This window comes from Phaseolus vulgaris, chromosome 10 (assembly GCF_000499845.2).
Source record: "Phaseolus vulgaris cultivar G19833 chromosome 10, P. vulgaris v2.0, whole genome shotgun sequence".
NCBI lineage: Eukaryota > Viridiplantae > Streptophyta > Magnoliopsida > Fabales > Fabaceae > Phaseolus > Phaseolus vulgaris.
This window is the reverse complement of record NC_023750.2, coordinates 34,926,465-34,953,631: the sequence shown is the minus strand read 5'-3', so window position 1 is coordinate 34,953,631 and position 27,167 is coordinate 34,926,465. Positions and strand designations below refer to the sequence as shown.

The following is a 27,167-nucleotide window of genomic DNA, read 5'->3' as shown; positions in this document are numbered from 1 at the left end:
CATTCTTGGTCCACATATTTCCTAAATTTTTATTATTCTAGGATAGCTGATTAGTGTAGGAATTAGATAGATAGATAAATATATTATTAGTGTTTGTAATACATTTTTATCAATATATATAATTTGATTATCTGAATTTATGTATTTGTCTAGCTGGGTTATAATTGAACATGTCAATTTAAATGAGAATTAACATTAAACATAATGTACTAAAAAAATAACCATATACAACGACGACTATTTACCATAGTCGTATTCTTATATGCAACACAAAGATTTATAAGGGCAGGTATGGTAAATAGCTACATTCTTAAATGCAGCACAAACTTCCTTTTTAACATCAATATGAAGCATATAAGAATGCGACTATTTAAATCTTGAAGTCTATCTAGACTGAGAGGATAAATTTCTAGAAGTTGCTTGGAAAGCAAGCAATTAAAGTAAGGGAAGCTAACTTTAACTTTCAATAGTATCTTAAGCTAGAAATTCTGAATGTGGAGAGGACGTGATCCCAAGTTTCAATTTCTCTTGCAGGGATGTTAGTTGATAAAATTGTTTGATTTTATGTTGTGTGAACATGTATAAATATTATATTTTGATAGTTTAAAAGTTAAATATTATATGTTGTGTGAACATGTATAAAACTGCCCCGCTGTTGGCTAGCATGGGCTACGGGCTACCGCAGGTCAACTCACCCATAATCTTCATCACAAGACTTACCCCAAAGTCTGACAAAACAAAACTCACCTAGCTAACCTAGAGGAAGACATCTAGGGGGAAACAGTCAAACAACTTGAATGAATACGTCATGAGATCATCCTCATACAAACCAACGGATCTATGCACCAATCACAAAAGGAAAAATTCGCAAACTGTGACTTGGATGTAACCCATGACCAAGCCTTTAATTGAACCAAAGCAAAAGCTTCCAAAACATCCACTACTCCCTGTTAAAAATAACCCTATTTTTGTACTTCCAAACCTCGTTGACTACTGCAATCCAAACAACACCCCAAACCTCATTCACCGAATCAGGCACGCTAAATTGGAAAAAATTTAACAATGGAACGTTGTGAAACACACTCAACACGCCCAACCATGCACAACAATGGTTCCAAAATAATATCTCCTCAACCCCACAAAGACTACACGTGGAGCTTGCAACAATGATCCTGCGCCTTTCCAGGTTAGCCTTAGTGGCTAACTTGTTTTCCAACACCCTCCAAGTCGTAACCAAAGTAGTAGGTACAACTTTACTCTTCCAAAACTTTTTAAACACCATCCCATTCTCCCCTACTCCATCCTCCCTTAGACGGAGGTATGCCGATTTAACTGTGTACCCAAACTCCTCTCCTTCCTTCCAGACCCACCTGCCTTCCTTATCTAAGTCGAAATTCATACCTTGGACTTCTTGAAAAAGTCGTTATGCGTTTCTCCCATTCAAATAGCTTTCTTCTCCAAAAAAAATTCCAGACCCACTTTCCGTTGATCAATCCCTCAAAAGCAACCATCGCAAAAGCTTTTGTCACACTCAAGGAATACAACCTCGGGAAAACCGTCTTCAAGGCCCCTTCTCCCCATCCAATTATCTTCCCAAAACAAAACTTCCTTCCCAGTTCCCACCTTCCAGATTAAGGCTTCTTCAAAATTTCGGCCCCAACCCTCCAAGCTCCAGACCTCCTCAAATCTTTCCACCAAAGAGAGTCTTTACTATCTTTCCCTCCCTTTCTCAGACTTCTCCACCTCCATACTTGGAAACAATAATCTCCTTCCACAAACCACCCTTATCTAACCCCAACCGCCATACCCATTTATCAAGTAACGCCAAATTAGAAGTCCTTTAAGTCAATAATCCCAAGATACTCGTTCTCGCAAGCTGCACACACCCTCCTACCGACAAACCCAAGTATAGAAAATGGGTTACCATCACTTCACAATTAAGAATCGCCGTGAAGCGCTGCAACATTATCTGCTCGCCCCCCAAGCCACCTATTTTGCTCTTCATAGAGTTCACCTTGAGCCCGAAAGAGAGTTCAAAGCAATTCAGTGTCGCCTTTTATATTGAAGACACTTTTGACATTTGTTTCATAGAAAAATAAAGTATCATCAGTGTACTACAACATGTTTACCTTCACTTTCTCCTTTCCAATCTCCAAACTATCAATCAGATTTTTCTCAACCGCCATCCTAGACACTCCCGCCAAACCTTCTTCCGCTATAAGAAACAAAAACGGAGTTAGTGGGTCACCGTGTCGAAGTCCTTTCTTTGGTAAGAACTCTTAGTTGGGCTACTGTTCACAAGAACAGAAACGAAAGCTGACTCTAAACATCCCTTTATCCAGCTAATCCATTTACCGCAGAAGACAACCTTTTCTAACATATAATAAATGAACTCCCATCTTACAGAGTCATACGCCTTCTCAAAATCTACTTTGAAGAAAACACATTTTTTCTTCCTTCTTTTCATCTCATCCAAAACTTCGTTGGCAACTAACACACTATCCAACAAACCCCTCCCCTCGAGAAAAGCAGACTGTTTGACGTCGATCACCTTACTAATCACCTTTTTCATACGTAATGACAATGCCTTTGAGATAATTTTGTACAGGCATCCGACCAACGAAATAGGTCTAAACTGATCGAGTAGTTGAGGATTTTCATTCTTTGGAATCAAACATATAAACGATGCATTTGAACCTCGAGGCCATTTTCCAAAGAATTCAAAATCCTTCACCGCCGCCATCATATCCACTTTAATGAAATCCCAGGTGAACTTTATAAAACCCATATTAAATCCATCTGGGCCAGGGCTTTTCGAACTATCACAGCTCCACACTGCTTCCTTAATTTCCTCTTCTGAAAAAGCACTGACCAACATCTGATTATCCTCCCAGGAAATAGAGTTAAAGCGACGTTATCTAACTTAACCAACAACTCTTCATTCCCGATGAATCTGGCTCCAAAAAAGTCTCTGACCTTATCTTTAACTTTATCCTTATCCTTCCACCACTGACCGTTCTCGAGCACCCCATGAATCTCATTTTTAGCCCTCCTCCATTTAACTAACGAATGGAAGAACTTCATATTCAGATCTCCTTTCTTAAGCCAATTTTGCCTAGCTTTTTGCTTCGCAACTGCCTCTTGCTTAAATAGATTTTTATTGAGCTCTGCTAATAATGACCTTCTTTCCTCCCTCTCTTGCTCATTCAAATCAAGTTCATCATCTTTTACATCCAACACCCTTAGCCTTGTTTGCAATCCTACGCCTGTCTAATTCACATCCCCAAAACCCTCCTTATTCCATACCTTTAAGTTAGCTTTGAGCTTCTTCAGTTTTTCTTTAAAGATAAATATTCTTCCACCTTGCACCTTGTAATTGAGCCATTTTTCTTTTAAAAAAACCTTAAATTTGCTATCGCTCTGCCAAACATCCAGACTCCTGAATAGTTTCGGGTACCAATCAACATACTTATCTCTAATGACAATTGCATAATGATCAGAGACCAATCTGCTTAATACGAGTTGTTTACAGTGCGACCACACTTCCACCCATTCTTTTGACACGAGAACCCTGTCGATCCTGCTCTTCACTAGACCATTTGGTTTATACCACGTAAACTTTATGCGAGTCAACTGAATATCTGTTAGTTTTGTTTCCTCAATAAAAGCATTGAAACCCTCTATTTCTATACTATTGTCAGACACGAACATCAAGTTTTTCCTGTCTTTCCGACTTCTGAGAGTTAAAGTCACCCACTACACGCCAAGCCTTAGACCTATGTAACAGCCTTCCAAAGCCCTTCAATGATTGTAAAATTTCTACCATTACAAAAATTGGACAACTGAAAACAACTTTTTCTCCACATCGTAATGAGCCCCTAACACTATTATTTGCTCCATTCTCAACCCACTCTATTTCATTAGAACCCCACAATTGAAAAACACTCTCCTTATTAAGCTTTGAACACTTCGTCTCTTGTATGCACACCATATCCGCTTGCTCGTTGCTAATCAACGTGCTTAAATATCTTCTTTTAATTGAACCTTTTATCCCCCTTATATTCATACTAATTATCTTCATCAACAAACACATTGATCTCCCCCTTGTTATTCCTCAAATGACCACTGACTCGAGCTTCCTGGGACTGAAGCCTGCTGATAACTATATCTTCCTTACCTGAACACGTGTAACCCATATCCTTCCCTACCCTCCAAACTCTGACTGCCTCATACTCTTCGTTTTTCATCTTGAAGATTCTATTACAATTCTCGGTTGCACTATTTGACAAAAGAATAGAGAATGACCTCAACACCAGTTGCTGATCCAGATAATCCACCTGAACCACCCTCACATCAACCAAATTGTTCTCTTTAAACGGAGAAGACACCGCTCCCTCACCTACAACCTCCTCTTGTACCCCTCTTGCCCCCGCCACAACCCCTCCAGATTGCTTCGCCTCTACAACTGTTGGGCCTGGTGCAACAGAACCTCCCACCTCATACTCATCTGGAAGCCCTGCACGCCAATCATCAACCCACCTCCCCACCTTACTATCTCTAACTATTTCTTTGTTGTGCCACTCCTCTCTCTCATTCACTACGCCATCTTTAAAGCCATTAAGGCTATCTACATGCACTCTTGATTGCTCCACATTAAATATATTAGCTTTATTCACTCCCCCAACCTCCTTATGACAAACCAAGCCTTGTTTATCTTTGGAATTCGCTACTCCTCCATTACAACTATAAAAAAGAGTTGCATGCCCCTCACTCCTACGTGGGTTCACGCTTGGGTGCTCCTCATTAATTAATATAGCTTCATTCACTCCCCCAACCACCTTATGACGCATCGTGCCATGCTTATCTTGGAGATTCTTTACTCCACTAATATTGTCATTAATGTGAGTTGGATGCTTCTCACTCCTACATGGAATCACGTTTGAGTGCTCCTCATTTATTATATTAGCTTCAATTACTCCACCAATATTGCCATTAATGTGAGCTACATACTTCTCACTCCTACATGGAATCACGTTTGAATGCTCCTCATATACTCCCCCAACCGCCATATGCATTTCATTGAATGCTCCACCAGAATTGCCATAAATGTGAGCAGCATGCACCTCTCTCCTAAATGAATTCATGTTTGGGAACTCCACATTAAAAGCATTTATCTTGCTCTCTCCCCCAACCACTTCTTGGCAAGCTATTCCTTGCTATTTGTGAACCTGCACTTCACCAACCTTAACATGGCTAGCTACATGCAGAATACTACACCCTAAATCCATGTGTAATTGCTCCGCTTTAAGCTCAGAACTGTTACTCTCCCCCAACCATCTCATGGCAAGCCCCACCATTCTCCTCTTGAACATTCTCTGTTACCTCTTTAACACCATTAATGCAAGCCGCATTCTTCACTCCCTTACATTTAATCACACCCCCAACTACCTTTGAAGAGTTTGAAGACGTTTTTTCACACAACGCAAAGCTCACCTCACGTTGTTTCTGTAATAATTTACCATCCAAGATTCCCTCCCCTACACACAAAGTAGCATTTACTACTGATTTGTATAATACTTTTCTTTTGTTGCACCTGCTCCCTTAACCTCCCAGTAGACCGGGATATCTCACCCCGCTTCTTAGGCATCCTCTCAGACCTACTATATTTAGGTATATTCACCTGTAGTTTCCACGTACCGATCCATATAGCGTCCAACTTCTTCTCCAATGCATACGCATCTTCCACTCCTTGAAATCTAACAAAACCATACCTCCGATTTCTAGAATTAAGCTTTCTAGAGATGAACACGTCCAAAACTCGTCCCCACCTCTGAAAGACTTTCCACAAATCCTTTTCAAAGAAATGGTCTGGGAAGTTTGTGAAGAAAAACGAAAAATCTGCCATCGAACCAACCCTACCCTTCTTTGTTACCTCTTTAATCATGGCATAGGAGAGTGGTAGACGGTTCATTTCAAATTGACATCCTTCATTTCTTTATTTCAGATCAATCAATCAGAAAATCAATATTACCACATATTTATAGTTTCTTTAACATCTATACGTTAATCTTGATATGAAAAAATTCATTACAGATTGAATTCCACGTTTCTATTTTTCTTCAATTCAATTTCATTTCTGTTGTTCTTATTCCAATCAGGTGTTTCTTTGATACCCGATTGTTAGATGGTTGAATACTTTGATCCCTACCATCCAATATTGGTTGGAGGGGTTGGTATAGGGGAGGAAAATGTTGGATATATGCAGGTCAGTGTTTAAAGCATCATTCCTTATAATGTTTAAGTTCACAAGTGTTATTAACATTTTAAGGTCAATAAAACTAATATTTTCTTTAAAAGTAAATTGGTTGGGATTTCTATTTGTCCAGATTGTTTAATGCAATAATCCTATGACAAGTCACGTGTGACCATAAAAAAACTCCGTAAAATATCAAAATGAATGTATTGTGTATTATTTAGATTTGAAATAGTGACTATTTATAGCTGTTTACTAAGATGGTAACATGGACCTCCTATATATGCGAGGAAAGGAATGCCAAAATCTGTTTGTGTAGAACAAAATGAAAGTTTGGCTTCTAAAACATTTAAAGCCTTGATTGAGTTCAGTTTTAAAAGTTGACTGAAATTTGAACTTTTGAGATTTGTTTTCTATTTGTTTCCAGACAAGGTTAAAGCGGCACAAGAAAGTTTTGAAGACTAGAGATCCAATTATTGTATCTGTAGGATGGAGGCGTTACCAGACAACCCCAGTTTATGCCATTGAGGATAGCAATGGAAGGCATCGAATGCTTAAGTACACTCCAGAACACATGCATTGCCTTGCTATGTTTTGGGGCCCTCTTGCTCCTCCCAACACTGGGGTTGTAGCTGTTCAGAATTTATCAAACCATCAGGTCTGGTGCTTACATTCCTTTCTGTTAAATAATCCTTCTTTAAAGTCTTGTCAAATCATGGGATCTTTACTTTTGTAGTTTATTCCTTTTTTTTTCTGTGTTATTGTTTTGCTTAGTGCCTGAGAGGATGTATTATGTTTATCAGGCAACATTTAGGATTACCTGCCACTGCAGTTGTGCTTGAGTTTAATCATGCAGCAAGGATAGTGAAGAAAATCAAATTGGTTGGTTATCCATGCAAGATATTCAAGAAGACAGCACTTATCAAGGAAGGTCTGTGAAGTAGCTCGGTTTGAAGGCGCAGCTATTCGAACAGTCAGTGGGATTAGGGGGCAGGCAGGCCTAGAAGGTCTGTGAATTGTCACATTGAGTTAGTGACATACATTATACTGATGGTTTGTTTTGGTAGTTACAGCAGTTGGATACTTATAACTTACCATGTATTTTATCCTAAGTTATTTATAAATCTGGCAGGTCGCAAAAGAAGAAATAGGTAATCAAGCAAAAAGGAAGGGTGGTTATAGCTTATGACATCATGGAATTCATTACAGATACATGGCCTGATGTAAGTAATTTTAATTGTTGGTTGTTTGGCATTCTAATTATGTAATATAATTTAAACATATGCATTGCTGACAGTGGTGAAAAGAAGCAATTAAAAGGGAAAATTTGAGTTTTCAAGTTTCAGTAACATAATTTCCATTCAATATTCTTCATTTGTTCGAAACCCATGCATATTTTAATTTGGTTAAGATTTATAAGTAAAAAAAATTTATTTTATTAAAATCAAATCCATCCTTTAAATATACAAATGAGAAATATTTTTTTAGTAATGTGATCAAATTTTAAATAATTTATGTAGCAAAAATACCTACATGCACTCAGAAAAGTTTAAATAATTTTAAAATTATATTAATTTAAATTTATTCCTCTAAAATATGTTTTATGAAATATAATAATTACAAAAGAATATTTTTTTAACAAATTAATTTTGACTGAAATAATTTAAAGATTCATATTGAAGTTGCAACAATCAATTAATCAATTAAATCAAAATATCATTGAATCTAATCTACATTTAATTATCAAATCAAGATTTAGTTGATTATTAGTTTGATTTCTAAAATAAAAGATGTAAATAGTAATCAGCAAGTGCATATTTTTCTAACAAATTAATTTTGAATTAAATAATTTAAAGATTCATATTGAAATTGCAACAATCAATCAATTAAATCTATCATTGAATCTAATCTACATTTAATTATCAAATCAAGATTTAGTTGATTATTTAATTATCAAATCAAGATTTAGTTGATTATTTAATTATCAAATCAAGATTTAGTTGATTATTAATTTGATGGTTGGTTAGTATTTTGAATCGAATTCTATTGTTCTTGATGAGCAGTGAAATTATGATGACAAGAGATGAATTTTGTGCACCAAAGATACCAACTCTGGTTGATCTTTGCGTTCAGAAAGAGTGATATATAATGTAAGTACCTTGGAAATGTTGGTTATGTTGATGAGCATCTGCTTGAGCGAATCTTACCTCACTGCACAGTTGACCACAAAGGTAAGATGGTCTCTTCTTGTTGTTCTTGTTGACTGTCAATGAAGTTTGAACAAGAATGAAGTGCCTATCTAATATGCTTGATATAATCATTTTATAATAGATTTACAAAGAATATCTAATAAACTAAATATTTTAAATTAGATTTTCAAAATTAAAATATCTTTAACAGTAAAGGTTTTCTTTTTTAAAATCATACTATAAGCAATCTATGTTGCAATAGATCTACGGATAACGTTCAAATTTTCCTTCTTCACCCTGGATTCACCTGCTTTTTGTTCGAAAGAGAATTCAGATTGGAAACCTTGGAAAGTCTGTCACTTGATAACGAGGTAAGGTTTTGGTTTAGTTCTCAGTTTTGTTTGATCAGATGATGACTTTTTATTCCAAAGTTTGCTATTTTTGTCTGTCTGCTTTTTTTTATCATGTAAAAAAGGGTTACTTTAACATTCAGAAGTGTCTGGCTTTTATTTTTATTTTCTTGGTCATATTTGTATATGGTTTTAAACTTTTGATTATTATCCTCCCAATTACAGAAATGAACGAGATGAGTGAACAAGGGTTTCAATCTGATAGCACCTATCCTGGGAGGACAAACATTTCTGAACCTGAACCTAATATGTTAAGAGTAATAGTGGTGGAAGGAAATGCAATGGATTCCCATTTCTTACTAGACGCTTAATATGACAATAGGATGGTGTATGGAATGACACAACTCAATGGAGTTCAGCATCAACATAGTCTTGATATTGGTGTTTCAAATCATATTAGTGTTACAGTTTCATCTAATGCAATTGGCATCCCCTTCATTCATAGCTTTGGCTCTTGGGGATCTTTGATTCAAGGTAAGATATCTGTTTTTCTTATTCTACTTCCTTCCACTTCTTGCTTCCATTTCTAAACCAGTTACTTACAACTAAAGCATCTTTTTTGAAAGTGTTTTCAACCAAGAAATTATGTTTATGTTTCTTATGTTTTTTTTATTCCATGCAATTATGTCATATTTTCTTTAAATCCTTGACATGGTGAATGAATTTGGTCTTCTGACAGCTCCAACTCCCAGTGCTAATGTAAGTTCATTAGAGAATTCAAGAATGAACTCTCCACAGATATCATGATACAACTGGAAGTAGAAGGAGCCACAAATTTGCCCATCAGCACTACCATCATCATGCACCGCCTGTGCAAGTGCAAGAGATGAGAGGTCACTCTAACTTTCATGCTCGTAGAGGTAACATGCATAGAGGTCACTCCAACTTTCATGCTCGTAGAGGCAACATGCATAATCATCCTGCTAGAGGTCACTCCAACTTTCATGCTCCTAGAGGCAACATGCATAATCTTCCTCCTAGGGCCTTTCGTCAAGAAGTTGCTTCATTCCGTGACCATCATAGTGATATACAATTGGACATTGACGACATGTCATATGAGGCAAGTATGTTATGTATTGTCTAGTGTATTTTGCTATGAATGTGGATTGGCTATAGGTCTAAGTGACTATGAAAACTTTAATTTTCTAACTCTTTGTAATTCCACTACAGGAGCTTCTTATATTAGGTGAACGGATTGGCAGCGTAGAGAGGGGTTTGTCCGAAGAAATTATTGCAAGCCAAATGCTAACAAAAACTTATCTACTGCCTAATAACTTGGAGGGATCAACTTCTGAGGAACTGGAAATCGATCTTTGCATAATATGTCAGGTATCAAATGTATTATTTTATAGTATGTACTATTAGAAACATGTTTTCCTCTTTCTCCTGTTAATTGCATTACTTATGCATGACATGATATGATTTCACAGGATGAATATAAGAACGAAGAGGAGATTGGAATTCTTCAATGCGGACATGAATACCATGCAGATTGTGTAAGGAGATGGTTACAAGAGAAAAATGTATGTCCCCTATGCAAATCAAAAGCATTGGCTATTGGATAGATGAAAAAAAAAATTCATTGTTCATGCATCCTCCTTCATGTTTTGTTGTGTATGAAGTAGTACATACCTAACATTGTTGTAATAATGAGTAATACTGAATAAACTCATTGGTGTAATAGTTAATACACATCTGGTTACATGGCTTTCACTTTTTTTTTTATAAATTATATATTGGATTCAAATTATGATATAATATTACTTTAAAATATTAACTTCTAAAAAAAAGAATTGATATTTAAAGAAATTACAGAATATTAGCTTAAACAAACAAATATACATGAATATTACATTAAACAAACAAATATAAAGAATATTACATTAAACAAATAAATATCTAAGAATATTATATTAAGCAAATAAATATCTAAGAATATTAGCTTAAACAAATAAATATCTAAGAATATTAGGTTAAACAAACAAATATTTAAGAATATTAGCTTAAACAAACAAATATTTTGTTACCCTTTCTAGAATAAAAAAACAATTTTGGAATTAGAATTATACAGAATTTTCGGAATTATATATATATATATATATATATATATATATATATATATATAAAAGCACATTAGTGTATGTTGAATTGTTTTCTCTATCTTATTTATTTAAGTAATTTTTAACATTATATTTAGATTAGGAATTTCATAATTTGTAAGATATTAAAATATTAAAATTTTTAATTAATCTCATTTTAATTTTTTTTTATTTTCCAATTGTTCTATTTGGATAAAGTTATTAAATTTTTTTTTTGATAAAATATTCTGATTACCGCCAAATGCAAAAAAAAAAGAAACACATTAAACCATTATTAATAATTAAAAAATATGAAAATATTAATAATATTTTTTAGTCCAACTTGATAAATGTTATTATTAGTAAAAGTTACTTAATAATTTTTTTGTTAACTTTTCAATCACTGTCGATTAAAAGCTTTTTCATGTAACATTAGTCAAAACTATTTCTACTTAATGTTGGTTTCTTATTTTTCTATGCCAATGTTAAGAAAAAAAATCTTAATAAATTATTGTCAAAGAATATTACTGATGCCAATAAAAAAATCACTACAAATATTAATAACAGAGACATTAATAAAAAATTAGTTGACATTCACCAAGAATAGTTTGTTCGATATTAGTTGAGAAAATTTTATGTAATATAAAACAATAAATAATAATGATTTACACCAACAATAAAAAAAGATTTGACAGTATAAATAAAAAATAGCTCATATTATCATTAATAAAATAAACCTTAATCGACATTAACTAAAAGGTAGTTCTTCTAAGATCAAGTAGGAAAATCCTTATTATTAACGTTGAACGAAAAATGACTTTAATTTATATTGTTCAAAATATAACAAAAAATAATTTTAGTTGACATAGAAAAATGTGTTTAACATCACTTGAAAAATGTTGGTAATGTAGGCCAAGAAAACTCTAACTAATGTTGCTTGAGAAATTACTATAACCTAACACTAACAATAACATAAATGTCAATTAAAAAGTAAACATGATCAACTTTAGTTTGAAAGAAATCTTAGATTAATAAAACATGTTGAGACTATGACACATAAATCTTGATCAAGTCAATTCTATTTTGATCTTAATTAAGTTAACAATACTTCTATCAAAATCAAGTTGAGAAGACAATAAACATAAATTAAAAAATATAAAAAAAAAAGTTAATATTCTTAATTTTTTAGGTAAAATTTGAAATGTTTTAACTTTAATAAATCAAAATACTTTTAAAATTTTAAAATAATTTCAATATATTTTTCCAAAATTTACATTATTTTATTATAGAAATTTTCAATTTTTTCTATAAAATTAATCTAGTTTCAAGTCAATGATGAATGCTGCTAAAAGTTTGTTCTTTATCGTTGATAATTCTATTGCATTCAATGGGAGAATTAAAAGTGTTATTGGATGCAATAGAGGGTATATTTCTTTCAAATACCTTGGTGTTCCCACTTTTGTAGGTGCTCCCAAGTTTAGATATCTCCAACCATTAGTTGATAAGGTGAAATCTAAGTTGGCTTCTTGGAAAGGCAAAGTCTTAAGTATGACGAGGATGGTTCATTTAGTCAATTTAGTTATTTTTGGTTTTATGGCTTATAACTTCCAGATATATAAATAATATGTGAATCTGCTTAAAGATGTAGATAAATGTATTAGACATTTTATATGGATTGGTGCCAAGATTGGTATGGTTAATGTTAATTGGGACATTGTTTGCAATCCTAAATTAGACGGTGGTTTGCAAGTTCTTGATTTTCAGGTGGAAAACAAGGTTTATCTCCTTAGATTGACATTAATTTTTTCTTATAGTTATAGGCCCTAGTATGTCGTTATGAGAGCTAGGTTCTTTAAAAACAAGTATTTGAAAACCCCTACCTATCATTCATCTTCGATTTGGCCTGACATAAGTGATTTTTGTGACACAATTCTTGAAATACTTTTCGAACTCTTGGTAAGTGATGAAGACCTGAGAGATTGAGCATTCTCTAAACTAGCCCAACCTTCTCGAAAGATGACCCGGAGCATGACACACTTGAATTTGAATTAAGAAGAAAAACTATGTTTGAGTGATTAGTGAGCTTTATCTCCTAAATTGTTCTTGGTCTTATCTTGAGAGTAGTGCACCTCAAGTAGCGACTCTTCACCACTTATCTTGGAGTCTCCTCCCCCTCCAAGTGGCGTGATCACACCTTCATCATCCTAAGCTTCTCTTTCCTTTCATCTTTTTATTTTCCATTCCTTTATGTTCTTGTGTTCATATTTTTCTATATGGTTTCCATCTTCTTTCTTTTCCTTATATGCTCTTTAATTTCGCACCTCTTCATCATCAACAACATATAATTGTATTTTCTCTTTGCCCTCTAGAAGTGAACCTTCACACTTACTTAACTACTTGGTTAAGTTCGTGTCCAATAAGAATCTTCTTTGGGTTTCTCATATTTGTTTAAAATCAAAACCATAAACAAAGTGCAACCCATAAAAATGTGCAATTCTAAAATCAACTCGCATCAGTAAGAGAGATCTCATTAAATTTTGGAATGATTTATGGTATTTTCTTGTCTGTATATCTATCATTACATGTGTCCTTTATCAAGAGAGGATTAATCTTTCTTCTAATGTTGAGCATGGTTGGAGGGGGTACTACTTGGAATATTTCCTTTATTCTTAACAAGATTCCAAATATTCAAGATATTATGCATATGGCTCTCTTTTGTTTGTCTGATATCCCTAATTGGGTGTTGGAGGATAGTGGCATCCTTAGTAAATAAACTACTAAAGATTTCTTCTCCTCTTTTGCTCTTTTTAACCCCTTCAAAATATTTAGTCCTTTGGAAAATCCAACACAATAGGCTTCTTGCTTATAAGGACATTTAAAAGAGAGGAGTTATGTTATGCTTTATGTGTACTTTGTGCTAGAAACACAAGGATTTCATTCGTTTTTTTTATTGTTTGTATGTATTTTATCTTTGGACTTGGATACAAACTGTCTTTCGTGATTTTACTAACCTTTCACCTTTAGGTATTATTTCTTTTATTAAATTTTTCGAGAGCCCTCTTGTACCGGTCAATACTGGACGAGTCAGTCTTGGCCTTGACGACCGTCCGACCATGTCAAAAACATCTCAAGACACTTAATAAATTATAACAACGACAATTACAAGAGCACTTAATAAGTTATATTCATGTCTCTGAGTATGCGAGAAATATCTCCGACAAATCAGCTAAATACTGATTAACTGAAAGATATCAAAGATATTTTTCAAATATGCCAACATACTCATGTACCAATATATCTCCCTATAAATTAGGGATCTCGCTACCATCAGTGAACAACTGACATTCCGCCCATCATGACAAGGACCCATGATTAACACTATAAATAAACCTTTTATAGAGGTGTAAGGTATCATTTTACAAATACACATTGTTTACACAGAGTACTTACTTGATCGTTTGAGTACCTTTTTAGGTCAACCCCGACAGAGTACCAACATTTGAGGAAGGAATCTCGAAGGAAGGAGCAAAGAGATCACCGACACGTTAGCAATTGTACACCCCGTTCCAAGTACTATCTAGGCCCTCTTTGCCTATACAGGTACACCTCTGATCAAGCACGTTAGGCTTGAAAATATCACTTTTTCTTTATGAATGACCTAGAGGATGAGGTATCATGTGAGGTTCCAACAAGTAATTATCATTGATTCGGTCACGGAGTGCATTAGAATGTCATGTAATGCTTTCAATAAAAAGATGCATAATGATATCCCTGACTTTTCTATTTTGAAGTTTTTTTTTTGTATAAGCATTAAGCCTTTTAAGGGCTTTATACCGGTGCAAGTGGTTTGGAAATTCCCTAATGTTGGTTGTATCAAATCAAATATTGATGGGTCTACCAAAGGCCCTTCAAGTGTTGTTATTTGTGATGGGATCTTCACAAATAGTTATTGTCAAAAGAGAGTATATTGGAAGTTTTTCTGTATATTGAGAGATTCAAAACTCCTTGTATCCTGAGATTGTGTTTGTTATTCTTGCATTGAGTTTGCTATTGTTGTTGGTCATAAGAGACTTTGGAGAGTGACTCTTCTTTGCTTTGTTAAGCTTTTTCCTCTACTATTTTGGTTCCTTGGTCTATTAGAGGGAAATGGAGAAAGTGTTTGAAAATTTTATATGGTACCCTATGTTACTACTTGTATTAGTTTGGACCTTTTCAATAACATGTTATAATCTTTCTTTTCTTTTCTAATAATATGTTTTATGTGATAATAGATGATGAAAGAATTTTTAGATATCAACCTAATTGAAATGTAAAAATTCATGATAATACTAAATATAAAATTTATAAAAAATAAATTTTCAAAATTCTCTATTCAATAAAAGTCAATAGTATAGTAAACAAATTCTATATCTACCTTATGTCATTCTTAAATTTGATACCACTTACACCGATCAAATTCTATTTCTCTCTCACAAGTAAAAAAAAAAATATTGGATTTTTTTTCGCAAGACACTTCTCGTTGTTTTCGTCATTATTATTTTTTATATTTTCAAGACCTCTCAATTTTTTTAGTTAATATCGTCTTTAATGTTACTTTTTTAATTTAAACTTTCTTAAATATGTTAACTTGATGTTTTTGCATTATTTTTCTTCGATTTAAACTGTTCGTTTCCACTCTAAATTGCAACTGCTTATTGTTTTCAGTTTATTTATTTAAATTAATTACATGTACCAAAATATCTCTTTTAATTTTAAATTTTATTTTAAACAAATATATACAAAATTATTCTAAAATAAATAAAATTAATACTCAATTTTAAAAAATACACTGTAATTAACATTTATCAGATCACTGAAAAGAAAATTAATTAATATTCTCTAAAATAATTTTTGGGGTTTGACAATTTCTATCCTTTTTCGATCTAACCCAAACAACACAAAATGATTTGACTTTTTCCAAATACAACTTAAACCACTTGTCAAATTATTTTCTCTTGCCAAAAGCAACATAATGCATTTAATTAATTTGTTATTCTTTTAGTTTTATATTTAATGGCCCATAGTTTGAAGTTTTGTTTTTAGCTGCAAGTAGCTTGGAGTATTACAACATCCTTAAAGACATAATAAAAAAAAAATAAAAAGTGAGATAAGTCGTTTTGACTTAACAGAAAACGAAGGAATCACTTAATGTTCATCACTTAAAATATTTTTATACACAAAAAAGGACAAAAGAAACTAAACTAAGAAGGTGTTACTCATGGTGTCATCATTTGCTGGTTTGTCTCAATTGTTTTTTTTTTCTAATTCATATAGAGTTAATATAAAGATTTGGAAGACTCTAACAATTTGCATAAAATTATGTATCATGCTTCACAACTTGCTAACCCTAAAGCTACCATTATATATTTGTGTGTTGTTGTTAAGAGTAATAAATAAACTCAATGGCTAAAGTATAGTTTGGTTATAATATATACATGTATGTATATTCTAATGCTCACAAATATGAGTAACATTTTTTAATAGTTCTTTTTTAGTCCTTATTAAAAAACATGGTAAGTTTAATATTAAAATAATAAAAATATTAGTTTAATTAAGGGCAAAATATATGTTTAAATTAAGGTAATTATTTTTTATAAGATAATTATACATATTATTTCTATTTTTAATTCAATAATATAATTTTTAACACTTTTTATTGAAAATAATTATAATTTTTTAGATGTTTATAATTTATTCCTGGTATTTTTATTTTAGTAATATAATTTTGGATGATTGTAATGATTTATTTTTTAAAAGTATAGATTTCATTTCTAAAGACAAAATTAGTAGAATGTGTTTTAAGCATTTTAGAATTATTAAGTATACTATATTATATTGAAAATATTTATAATGTAAAAAACATTTTTTTTATCTCAACACAATTTATAATATATTTTGTCTCCAATATTTTTTACATATAACATGATAAATATATAACTATTAAAAAATTTATATGGGATAATTTTTATTTAAATAAAATTTTATAAAAAAATAGTCATTATTCTAAAGACTAAAATGAAAATTATTGTTTATAATATATTAAAAAGTAAAAAATTATAAGTGATTATTTATTTATATAAAAAAATATTAAACTTAGTTGAATGAAAACAAAATAAAATCTATTTATATGGACTAAAAAAACATTTAAATTTTTAGGAAAATAAAGAGAACAAAATATAAATTATTTTTTGTCAAAAAAAAGAAAATGGCAATTCAAGGATAAGTACATTATTTTGTGCTCTTAATTGATTAATCTATGATGATAACATTAAATATGAAAAATTCCATCCTTGAAGTTGATGTGATGAAACATAGGAAAAGAGTTATCCAATTAATTTGGCGGCTAAATGATCAATTTGTTTCTATGTATATAAAATGATGAAATCTCATTTGGTTAGAATATTCAAACATAAACAAACATAATTTATAATTACTTATTACTACGTATTGATACGTGTTTTTTAAAAACATTGTGGTACCCACTATTGAAGACAATCTGTGGTCAACTAATTTTAAATAGATTTGATGAAGGCAGAATGACTAGTTATGTTAAAATATTTATGAACAGAAAAGTTTAACTATTTAAATTTTATTTTGTAAAAATCTATATTATCTTTTTAAATTATTCTTTAAGAGATTTATTTATTAGGGTACATGTAAGGTTTTTTTTTCATTTTTTTTTTTTGGGTTGTGCATGATAAGTGCTTTCCATAGGAATATGTGTTTAAGTATATAGTTTATATGGGGGGAAAATGATTCTCTGTTTTTTTTAAGTAAATTTGAACTTCTTGCGTTAAACTCAAACTTATTAAAACTTTGTTGAGTTATTAAACGGAGAAATTATGTGAAAGAATATTGTTAGAAGAGTTTGGGATTATAAAATAGAATTATATACGTTTTTGCATTGATAGTTGAACTTGGTTTTGTAACCTAATTGTTAAATTTGAGGTGTTTAGTTGAGTTTGGAATTCTACATAAATAAATATTTTATTAATAATCGGTTCAGTGATGTCAAAATCTTCAACATTTTTTAGGCAGTGAGGAAAAGAGTTCATGTGAGGATTTCATCTAATAGATTGGGGTCAAGGAAAATTTGTGCCCTGTGGTCAGATTTTGCTCACTGAATTTATTTTGGTTGACCGGATTTAAAAAAAAAACAAGTTTTATAATGTGTTTCTATAATTAAATCAACGTGGTTATTATATATATATATATTTAAAATTTGTATAGAAAATATTGAATTTATATATTTAGTTTATTTGTTTTATTTTATTATATGAATTATATTGTATAGAAAATGTAGTTGTAAATAATGAATTGTGAAGCATATCCTCACTAATGACATAACTTTATGTGTTGTACAGTGTTGAATGTATTGTAAAGGATTATTTTGACCTTACTAATTTATATATTTTATATATGTTGAAAAGTTATACTAATTTATATATTTTATATATGTTGAAAAGTTATAATTGTTTTATGTGATGTATTATGTTGATTTTTATGTTAAAAATGCATTCTTGATATATCTTAGGGTTTGAAAAAGTATATGATTGCAGGTCTATTCTAAAGAGGTTCATTCTCAAAGAAACAAAGAAAATCTTATGCATGCAAGCTGACTGTTAAGGCATCTAAGAAGGTGTTTTTTATCGACAAAGAATTAAATCCATTGAAAGTAACACTTTCAGGAGTGTTCTGAGCCTTACACAAATCAATCCTCATAATCCTACATACTACACTTACAAACCACCATATGGGTAATCCAACTGGATTAACCAAACACCCTTCCTGCTGCACTTAGCTCTAAAAATTATATAACTTATACTAGAAGAGAAACATTTACTTTTACAATGTTTATTGCACCTTCATCTAAGAAGGTGTAGCTTGTAACAAAGAGAGTAATTTCTTTGGGTGTGCGGTTGGAGATATGTAAGGCCTTTAATATGTCAATGAAAGTTGCAAGTACACTCAAAGTTCATACATCCATAATCAACTTTAAAATTAAACACATATCCCTAATCAGTTTTGCTTCCAGCACTTGATCCTATTACTTGATTCTATTATTTTATTAGGTGATGAAGCACCAGTCACTATTCCTCTAACTGGATCTTGCCATTGCTTGAAAAGATCCTAAATGAGTTCCTGTCTATGAACTTGGGCCCAGACTAAACCAACCTACTTTGTAATTTCAAGATAATCTTGAGAAGCCACAACCTGCAGTTTTAACACACCATTATTATTTAAATAGCTAAAGAAAATGTCAGTATTTCTCCCATACACTTTTACATTAATTTTCAATGCAACATTTGCAAGGTACTGCTAGCTCATTTTAAACACATGCTTAATCCAACAACATTGTGAAACTAGTCCAAGATTGTCTCACATATACATTTGAGGTCACCTACACAAAAAATAATACAAAATTAAGATATTTTCACATATACGTGTGCATAAAAAAAACAAGTTACAACGATCACAGTCAATGCACCAACCATAAAGAGATCCATTATTGTTAGGCAAAATAATAATGAGCAAATCAGGCTCCCTTCCCTGAAGCTTATTCTTTGCATCATGATAACGGGTTTTCAGATCTTTCTCCACTTGATCAGGGCGAGAACTAACCGGTGTGACAATTGGCTCGGGATTAAATGTCTGATCACATGAAACAAATGAGTCAAGCAATCAAGCAAGCTGCATGCAAAACAAATTGATTAAAGAGGATGTATACAAACCATGCCAGATATATAACACTTGATTAAAGAGGATGTATACAAACCATGTCATGCCAGATATATAGCACATCTGAGCAAGTTCATAGCAAAAGCCACGGGAAACACTATCTTGAACACTCTTTGAAAAATTTATGCAGAACCAGTTGTTAACAGTACCCCCATTCTCCATTTTCTGAAAGAAATAGAAAATTATTATTCATAAAAAAGAAAAGTTAAGAAATAATCTAATTGCAAAAAAACAAGCCAGACATCCCTAATAAAGTCATTCAAAAGACAAACACCTTGTAACCATGCATGTATTAGAATTTCACTCAAACTTAAAAACTAATTAACCTAATATGGCTCACATCTTTAAACCATTAAAGATAAAAAAAAACACACATTTTATATTATTATCATATAATGTACACAAGTACCTTGTTCATCATGTTCCATTGCCCAACTTGAGGAAGACAATCCTTCTCTCTACCCGTGTTATGATACTTGAGCTGAAAGAAACATAAAATCAATGGTATTATGAATAATTTATATTCATCTCTTTCTCAAAGGAGTATACATGATAAAATAAGAGAGGATAAGGTGCAGAGGGGAATAATTTACTCTAAACTAAAACTATACTAAAATTCCAATGGAGGCCTTCATGAATGCTGCGCAAGAAGTCATTAGTGGAATCATCCAAACAAATTATTTCTAGTATAAATCACCGGTAATGTAATTGCTGGAAATCTGAAGTTTAATAATAATAATAATAATATAAATACAATGTATTATTTCTAGTCTTTAATATTTATGGTAGTTTAGACTATTTTTTTACATCCTTTTCAGTAAAGTTTAATTTTAATTTTTAAATTAAAATAGAAAAACATTTTAAGGAACTAAAACAAAAAACTAAAAAGAAAATTTTATAAAGACCAAAAACAATTTTTTAATAAAACCTAAATCTCTCTTAGTGGATTACCCATTTGGAGCAGATGAAGTTTATGCTGAAGCTAAAATCGAAGTCCAAACTTTGATTAAGGAATCCAATTGTGTTAACAGTGAAAGCTTGATCTGTTTGAAAATTGTTTACTATTTTATATTTTCAGAGAAGGGAATCTGAAACGGGTGGAGTGCATTATAGAGAATCTGAAGGTAAAAGATACAATACCTCAAGCCATCTAGGAAAGCCAAAGCCACCTCTTGGACTATATTCAGGTGCATGTCCATCATTCTTGACTATTGAGATGCCTTGACAAGTAATTTTATATATAGCCTTATCTTTTGTACTTCTGTTAGTAATAAGCAAGAACGAAGTGTCCATGTTCTGGAGGACTAAACTGTTTGGGCTGAGAGTGGCTTCTGGAACATAACATAAATCTTCAAGAACAGATCTTATTTTCTCATTTGATTTCATAATCACCCCAAACTCCTTTCTCCTTATTGATCTATCAATATGAGAAATTTTTACATTGAATTTACACTGGACAAATTTGTGATCACTATCAGTCACATCCATGCAAGCATCATACCTGTCAAAGGTTTCAATGATGACAAACTGTACCAACAGGAAAAACAAAAAATAGAAAAGCAATAGTGGTGATCAAGTAACATGTTGTAAAATTGATGACAGAACAGGGTAATCTAAACTGCACTCATAACAGAACTTACAGCAATGATAGCCAGTTTACTATGTGATAGTGACTTCAAGATTCAACTAGTCTTACAGACATTCAACTAAATGTCAAAATTCAAGATGGCATGTAATATTCTAAATAGACAAACAGGAAAACATGATTACTTTACTCACCTGATCAATGAAATGCTTAATAACATGTCTGAAACTCTCAATAGAAGTTTTCTCAAAGACCTTCTTTAGGTGTTTAAGTGGAGCTGTCGCTAGCTCAGAAAAAGATATATGATAGCTCCATTGTGCAAAGTTGATGGCATTTCATGTGTTCTTCTTGAATCAAAGTAGTAAAAGTGATGCGGAAGCAATGGGTGAGTGAAACAAAGCCCTCCTAGGAGTTGTGTTGGCTTTGAAGGTGCATGATGAGTGTGGTGTTTGAGTGGTTCGACCAGCTCAAGGGAGAAAGGTGAAAGGATTGAAGTTTATAGCCTAGATTTCTAGGAGAAGTAAAGCTAGTGCACAAAAATGGCAGCATAACCTTACTCAATTAAACTTGAAAATACAAGGTGTAGGCTCCTCCTTTTATAGGCTAAGGAGGACCATAATGCAACCCTAATGCTAGCCAAATGAAATGTAAATGTGAAGCACATGGGTGCACATGGCACATGGGTGCACAAATGAGCACATGGGGAGGGGTGTGTCTAGTTTTTATGCTCACCCCCTCCATGGTCTTTCTAGAATGTTCACACAAATATGCTTTCTACACTACTCTAATTACTAAGCACCCCTAATGGGCCTTTATGTAACAATTACAAAGGTCTTCTCTTTCCAAAACCGTAGCTTTGACCCATGTGTATGTGAAGCTAGACGGTCTAGAAGGAATCCTCATCATGGCCTAGACGCTCCTTATGTAGCCGCTCCTCATCATGGCCTAGACGCTCCTCTTCATGGGCTAGACGCTCCTCATCATAGGCTAGACCGTCTAGTCTTAGAGGCTTGGCTTTCATCGTGTGGTGAGCTTGGGCCCTCCTCCATCATCCCCTCCCTCTTGAAAAGGATTTGTCCTCAAATCCAAAGCTTTTGCTTTTGAGGGGGCTTGTTGTGGCTGGATGGTGTCCATCATCTCCTCCTTCGGGAAAAGATCTATCCTCAGATTTGCTAACTTGATCTCGGATAGCAGCCTCTTGCTTCGTCAAGGTGTGTCCTCCCGGATCAAATATCAACCTATGAGAATCTTGAAACAAAGCAAAGGAGTTAGAGTGAGTATTTGGAGAACAATTAATTGTGTGATGTTGCCATCTTTGTTTTTCTCTTGTTTTGGTCAACTTCTCACAATGCTTCCCTTTTGATGGTTGTAGGTGCCTTCTAATCCTCTTATGTTTTCTAAAATTTCCAAAAGTAGTTACTTTTTCCTTAGGCATAATCCCTTTAGGAAATGGTGACAACTTTAAAAAGGCAAGAGGACTATGTTCACATACAACTTCAAATGGAGAGATATGAGTAATCTTGTGGACTACTCCATTGTATGCATGATTATAAGGAAAAGGATTCTTATCCCAAGAATTGTGGATGTCCCTCATGATTTCGTGAAGCATGGAAGGGAGAGCTATGTTTTCAAATTTTGGAGCTCTATCCCTTATTTTTGAAAATAAATCATGGAGGCTTGTCACTTTTCTTAAGAAGAGTTTATCCACTTCCATGAAAATGGAATCAAAACCTTTTATTGTCCTAGGAAGATCTAATATGAAATTTAGGCTTATGTCTTCCCAAGGATCATTTGCAAAAGGTGAAGGAGTATAGAGTTCATGAGACATCGCCTTAGATGTATTTTTAAAACACGGAATGTATCTAGGGTAATGTCTTTGAACATCTTTTCTCATGGGTGACATTAATTTTCCTTTTAAAAGCTCTAGAGTTTTATCAACTCTAATTTGACCCATGAGTTCTCCTTCATGAAGAATTTCTCTTTTATGTGTGAAGGTAGTCTCGTTGATACAACCTTTGTTCATGGAAATTTCAATTCTTTGCAAAGGTTGTCTCAATAAGACATGACAAGTTTCTTTAGGCACTACTTCACATAAAAAATTGTCTTTGTAGATGCCTATAGATGACTTGACCTTCACTTGGTGATATCTTGGCATGTATGTAAAATAATCTACTATATTTTTATCTATGCAAACCTTTTTTAAGGATTCTTCTTTTTTTTCTAGGCTTGCAAGTGTTCCTTTACAAAAGGTAAGGCTAGGTTTTTCAACAAGAGGTATATTTTCAAATGTATTTTCAACTTTTCCTTCTTGTTGAATGACCTTGTGGGAAGGAACACTCTTCTCCCACGCCTTTTGTTTCCCAAGGTTTTTCTCTTGCTTTTCTATTTTTACATTTTCTTCACTCTCACTAGCTTCTTTTTCTTGGCTACTATTCTCATCTTTGTCCCTTAAGATCATAGATCTTTCATTGAAACATTGAGATGCTAATTGATCATTGCCAAGGTATTCTAAACATGGAATTTCTCTAGCTGGAGTGTGAGAGATATGCTTGATTAGGTTTTCTTGTCTCTCTTTCCTAGCTCTCCTAGGGAATTGTTGATGATATTCATTTTTCCGAAGACTTTCTTCCCCAAGATAATCATGATGTTTAGAGCTAGATGCATGAGAATGTAATTTTTTTGAAAATTGAGACTTCTCATTCTTTGCTTTAGTCAAAACATTAAGTTTAGTCTCACTCTCCAATTGTCTATAAGCAATTGATTGCACAGTTTGTGAAACTTCTTTCAAAAGAGTTTTTAAAGATTTTAATTCACTTCCAATAGACTTTGTAGAATGAGAAGAAGAAGGCATGGCTAAAGCTTTGTGTATACAAGTATTTTACCTTGAGAAAACTTAGGAAAGTCAAAGAAGGTAGTTTTCCAGGTAAGGGAGGTGAGTCACAAAGGACTACTTAAATACCAAGCCTTTGCCTTAGCCAAAAACTATCCCTCAATGTCTTCACACAAAACTTTCTCTTAGTAAACCACTTAGAACACAATTAAGTTGAGAAATAAATGCAAGAAAACAATGCAAGCTAACTATGCAATCAAAGCTAGTCGGTTTAGCACACAAATTAAACAAAAATAAACATGCAAAACGTAGCTATGAAAGCAAAAGAAAAGCAATTACAAACAAGTAACAATTACTAAGCAAAAATGCTATACTATTCGGCCCTAGGTGAGGCTTCTTGGACACTTTGAGCCCTTGAAGACACACTCACCGTCTAAACGTAATTAACAAGGTAATTAACAATAAACCAAGTTGCAAAGGAAATAAGAGAAAACTCCCTTTGTTGTTCCTCCTTTTGGTTAGTGCACTTCTTTGTTGTCTTGATTGTTGATCTCCTAAGTGTTTGTAGTGTTTGTTTCAAGAAAGCTTGTTTCGGCTTTGGCTTTGTCTCCTCCTTAGAATGTTGGCTTTAATTCTCCAATTTCCAGCACCTATTCACAAAGGCTAAACCTTAAACCAAGTCAAATTCCATGCACATAAGCACCAAGGGAGAAATTAAATTCCAGCACCCAAAAAGAGAGGTCAAGGAACAAAAGCAAGAAACAAATTTAATTGAAAGAAAACAGTACCACCAAAAGGATTTATAATATGACAACTTAGAAAGAGATTCAAGAAATTAAAGCAAACAATTAAAGGTACTCAATAAAAGGTTGGCACACAAAAGAATTCCTAAAGAAAAGCACTAGATTAGATGACCAAATAAAAAAAACAGCACCACTGGAAAATGTTGTGGGCCAGAAAACGTGTTTGTTCCCCGATTTATGCTGATCTGTATTTTTGGAATTTGGCTCTGAAATTTGTTATGCAAGATATTCAGGATCTTATCTAAAATCTGGCTTTGGATTCACTCAAAACGGATGCACCATTTTTTTTAATAAATTTTGCAAAATTGGTGTTCGGTTAGGCCAGCTGGAGCGCTCAAGATTTGCACTCTGATTTTGTAAGATTTATCATTTTTTTTCTGTTGCTTCTTTTGACCTCATTCTTTTTTTGTCTTTTCTATAACACTTTAAACTTGCATTTTCCAGAAAATCAGAATTTTCCTATGGGTGGAAATATTTTTCTGGGTTAAAACAGCCAAAACAGAGAAGGTGTAAACAGGGGAATCTGAAAACTGGAAACAAAAACAGCAAGATACCAAAGTTTAGACACAATGGAAATTTGTGAAATAGAATTGTGTATGATCTAAACACAATATGAACTCAAACTAAAAATAAAAAAGGCACCAAAGGAGCAAAGAACAGCAGATTCAAGCAAAATAAAGAGACCCAAAATCAAGAAACAAATAAGCCAAATAAAAGGACTACTATGAATTGTTGACAATATGGATGAACATGACTTGACAAAACATGTATAGATTCAGAAAATTAAAGACTCAAAGCATAATATGAAGCAAAATAATGAAAGCAATAAAGACTCAAAGCCTAAAACAAAATAGCAACACAAAGGTGTATGGAATCCTATCACAAATTGCACAAGAACTTGTTCAAGATCAAATGAACAAGAGTGCTTCGGTTGGATCTTCCACAAAGCACACCAAGAACAAATTAAAATGTAAAAAATCAGCAAGACAAGTAAGGAAAGTAAATGACAATATGAAATAAAGAAGAACTAAAATTTAAAAAACAAGGAGCTACTCATCTTGAAGAACCAAAGCTCATGATACCAAATGATGGCATTTCATGTGTTCTTCTTGAATCAAAGTAGTAAAAGTGATGCGGAAGCAATGGGTGAGTGAAACAAAGCCCTCCTAGGAGTTGTGTTGGCTTTGAAGGTGCATGATGAGTGTGGTGTTTGAGTGGTTCGGCCAGCTCAAGGGAGAAAGGTGAAAGGATTGAAGTTTATAGCCTAGATTTCTAGGAGAAGTAAAGCTAGTGCACAAAAATGGCAGCATAACCTTACTCAATTAAACTTGAAAATACAAGGTGTAGGCTCCTCCTTTTATAGGCTAAGGAGGACCATAATGCAACCCTAATGCTAGCCAAATGAAATGTAAATGTGAAGCACATGGGTGCACATGGCACATGGGTGCACAAATGAGCACATGGGGAGGGGTGTGTCTAGTTTTTATGCTCACCCCCTCCATGGTCTTTCTAGAATGTTCACACAAATATGCTTTCTACACTACTCTAATTACTAAGCACCCCTAATGGGCCTTTATGTAACAATTACAAAGGTCTTCTCTTCCCAAAACCGTAGCTTTGACCCATGTGTATGTGAAGCTAGACGGTCTAGAAGGAATCCTCATCATGGCCTAGACGCTCCTTATGTAGCCGCTCCTCATCATGGCCTAGACGCTCCTCTTCATGGGCTAGACGCTCCTTTTTGAGTCTAGACGCTCCTCATCATAGGCTAGACCGTCTAGTCTTAGAGGCTTGGCTTTCATCGTGTGGTGAGCTTGGGCCCTCCTCCATCAAAAGTGCTCTGAAAGGGGTTCACAGGCGGATAAGATACACTGTTCTTGGAAGCCACGTGATTTTAACCAATGCTTTGGAAGTTGCAGTAATTTTAAACTGTCAACTATAATGATCAAGTAAATGGTCCATATATGTGCTACGAAAGAGGCCGAATGATATTAGATATGTATAATTGTTTAAACCAAAGAAATTATTATGTTGGGGGCGAGGGTGGTGTCAAATTCATCTAACCTTTACGGTACACATTGATTGCAAGACTTTGCCAGGTTCCCACTGTCCTTGGCAATTTTGTATTCTAAAACATCCAGCACCAATGATGTAACAGGGATGAAAACCCCACTAGAACAAGAAAGATTATTAAGCCATCGGATAATTAGGCCCAGGAAACAGGAGAGCAACTCCATTTAT

General features: G+C 33.2%; 3 protein-coding genes across 6 annotated transcripts; 2 read left to right on the top strand and 1 right to left on the bottom strand.

Annotated features, from left to right (window-relative positions):
- Window positions 1-5,461: 5,461 nt before the first annotated feature.
- LOC137819450 (probable E3 ubiquitin-protein ligase ZFP1) lies at window positions 5,462-10,602 on the top strand. 2 transcript variants are annotated; one of them, XM_068623304.1, is made up of 11 exons: window positions 5,462-5,958; window positions 6,159-6,265; window positions 6,681-6,911; window positions 7,057-7,260; window positions 7,386-7,476; window positions 8,317-8,484; window positions 8,705-8,813; window positions 9,018-9,326; window positions 9,532-9,912; window positions 10,023-10,181; window positions 10,283-10,602. In XM_068623304.1, the coding sequence occupies exons 9-11, from the start codon at window positions 9,679-9,681 to the stop codon at window positions 10,415-10,417; spliced, it is 528 nt and encodes a 175-aa protein (XP_068479405.1). In that variant the 5' UTR covers window positions 5,462-5,958; window positions 6,159-6,265; window positions 6,681-6,911; window positions 7,057-7,260; window positions 7,386-7,476; window positions 8,317-8,484; window positions 8,705-8,813; window positions 9,018-9,326; window positions 9,532-9,678; the 3' UTR covers window positions 10,418-10,602. The 2 variants fall into 2 exon arrangements, with proteins under 2 accessions (XP_068479405.1, XP_068479404.1); XM_068623303.1 differs by having other exon boundaries at window positions 5,692-6,265.
- On the top strand, window positions 6,185-9,163 carry LOC137817976 (uncharacterized). Its single transcript, XM_068621201.1, has 4 exons — window positions 6,185-6,265; window positions 6,681-6,911; window positions 7,028-7,184; window positions 9,018-9,163. The coding sequence occupies exons 1-4, from the start codon at window positions 6,185-6,187 to the stop codon at window positions 9,161-9,163; spliced, it is 615 nt and encodes a 204-aa protein (XP_068477302.1).
- An 8,072-nt stretch (window positions 10,603-18,674) lies between the features above and the next one.
- LOC137819553 (type I inositol polyphosphate 5-phosphatase 12-like) lies at window positions 18,675-21,612 on the bottom strand. 3 transcript variants are annotated; one of them, XM_068623439.1, is made up of 6 exons: window positions 21,488-21,612; window positions 20,849-21,209; window positions 20,118-20,189; window positions 19,702-19,873; window positions 19,462-19,621; window positions 18,675-19,370 (listed from the first exon to the last, which is right to left on the bottom strand). In XM_068623439.1, exons 1-5 carry the CDS (start codon window positions 21,511-21,513, stop codon window positions 19,614-19,616), a joined length of 639 nt encoding a protein of 212 aa, XP_068479540.1. In that variant the 5' UTR covers window positions 21,514-21,612; the 3' UTR covers window positions 18,675-19,370; window positions 19,462-19,613. The 3 variants fall into 3 exon arrangements, with proteins under 3 accessions (XP_068479540.1, XP_068479539.1, XP_068479541.1); XM_068623438.1 differs by having other exon boundaries at window positions 19,462-19,660; window positions 19,746-19,873; XM_068623440.1 differs by having other exon boundaries at window positions 19,746-19,873.
- Window positions 21,613-27,167: the final 5,555 nt, after the last annotated feature.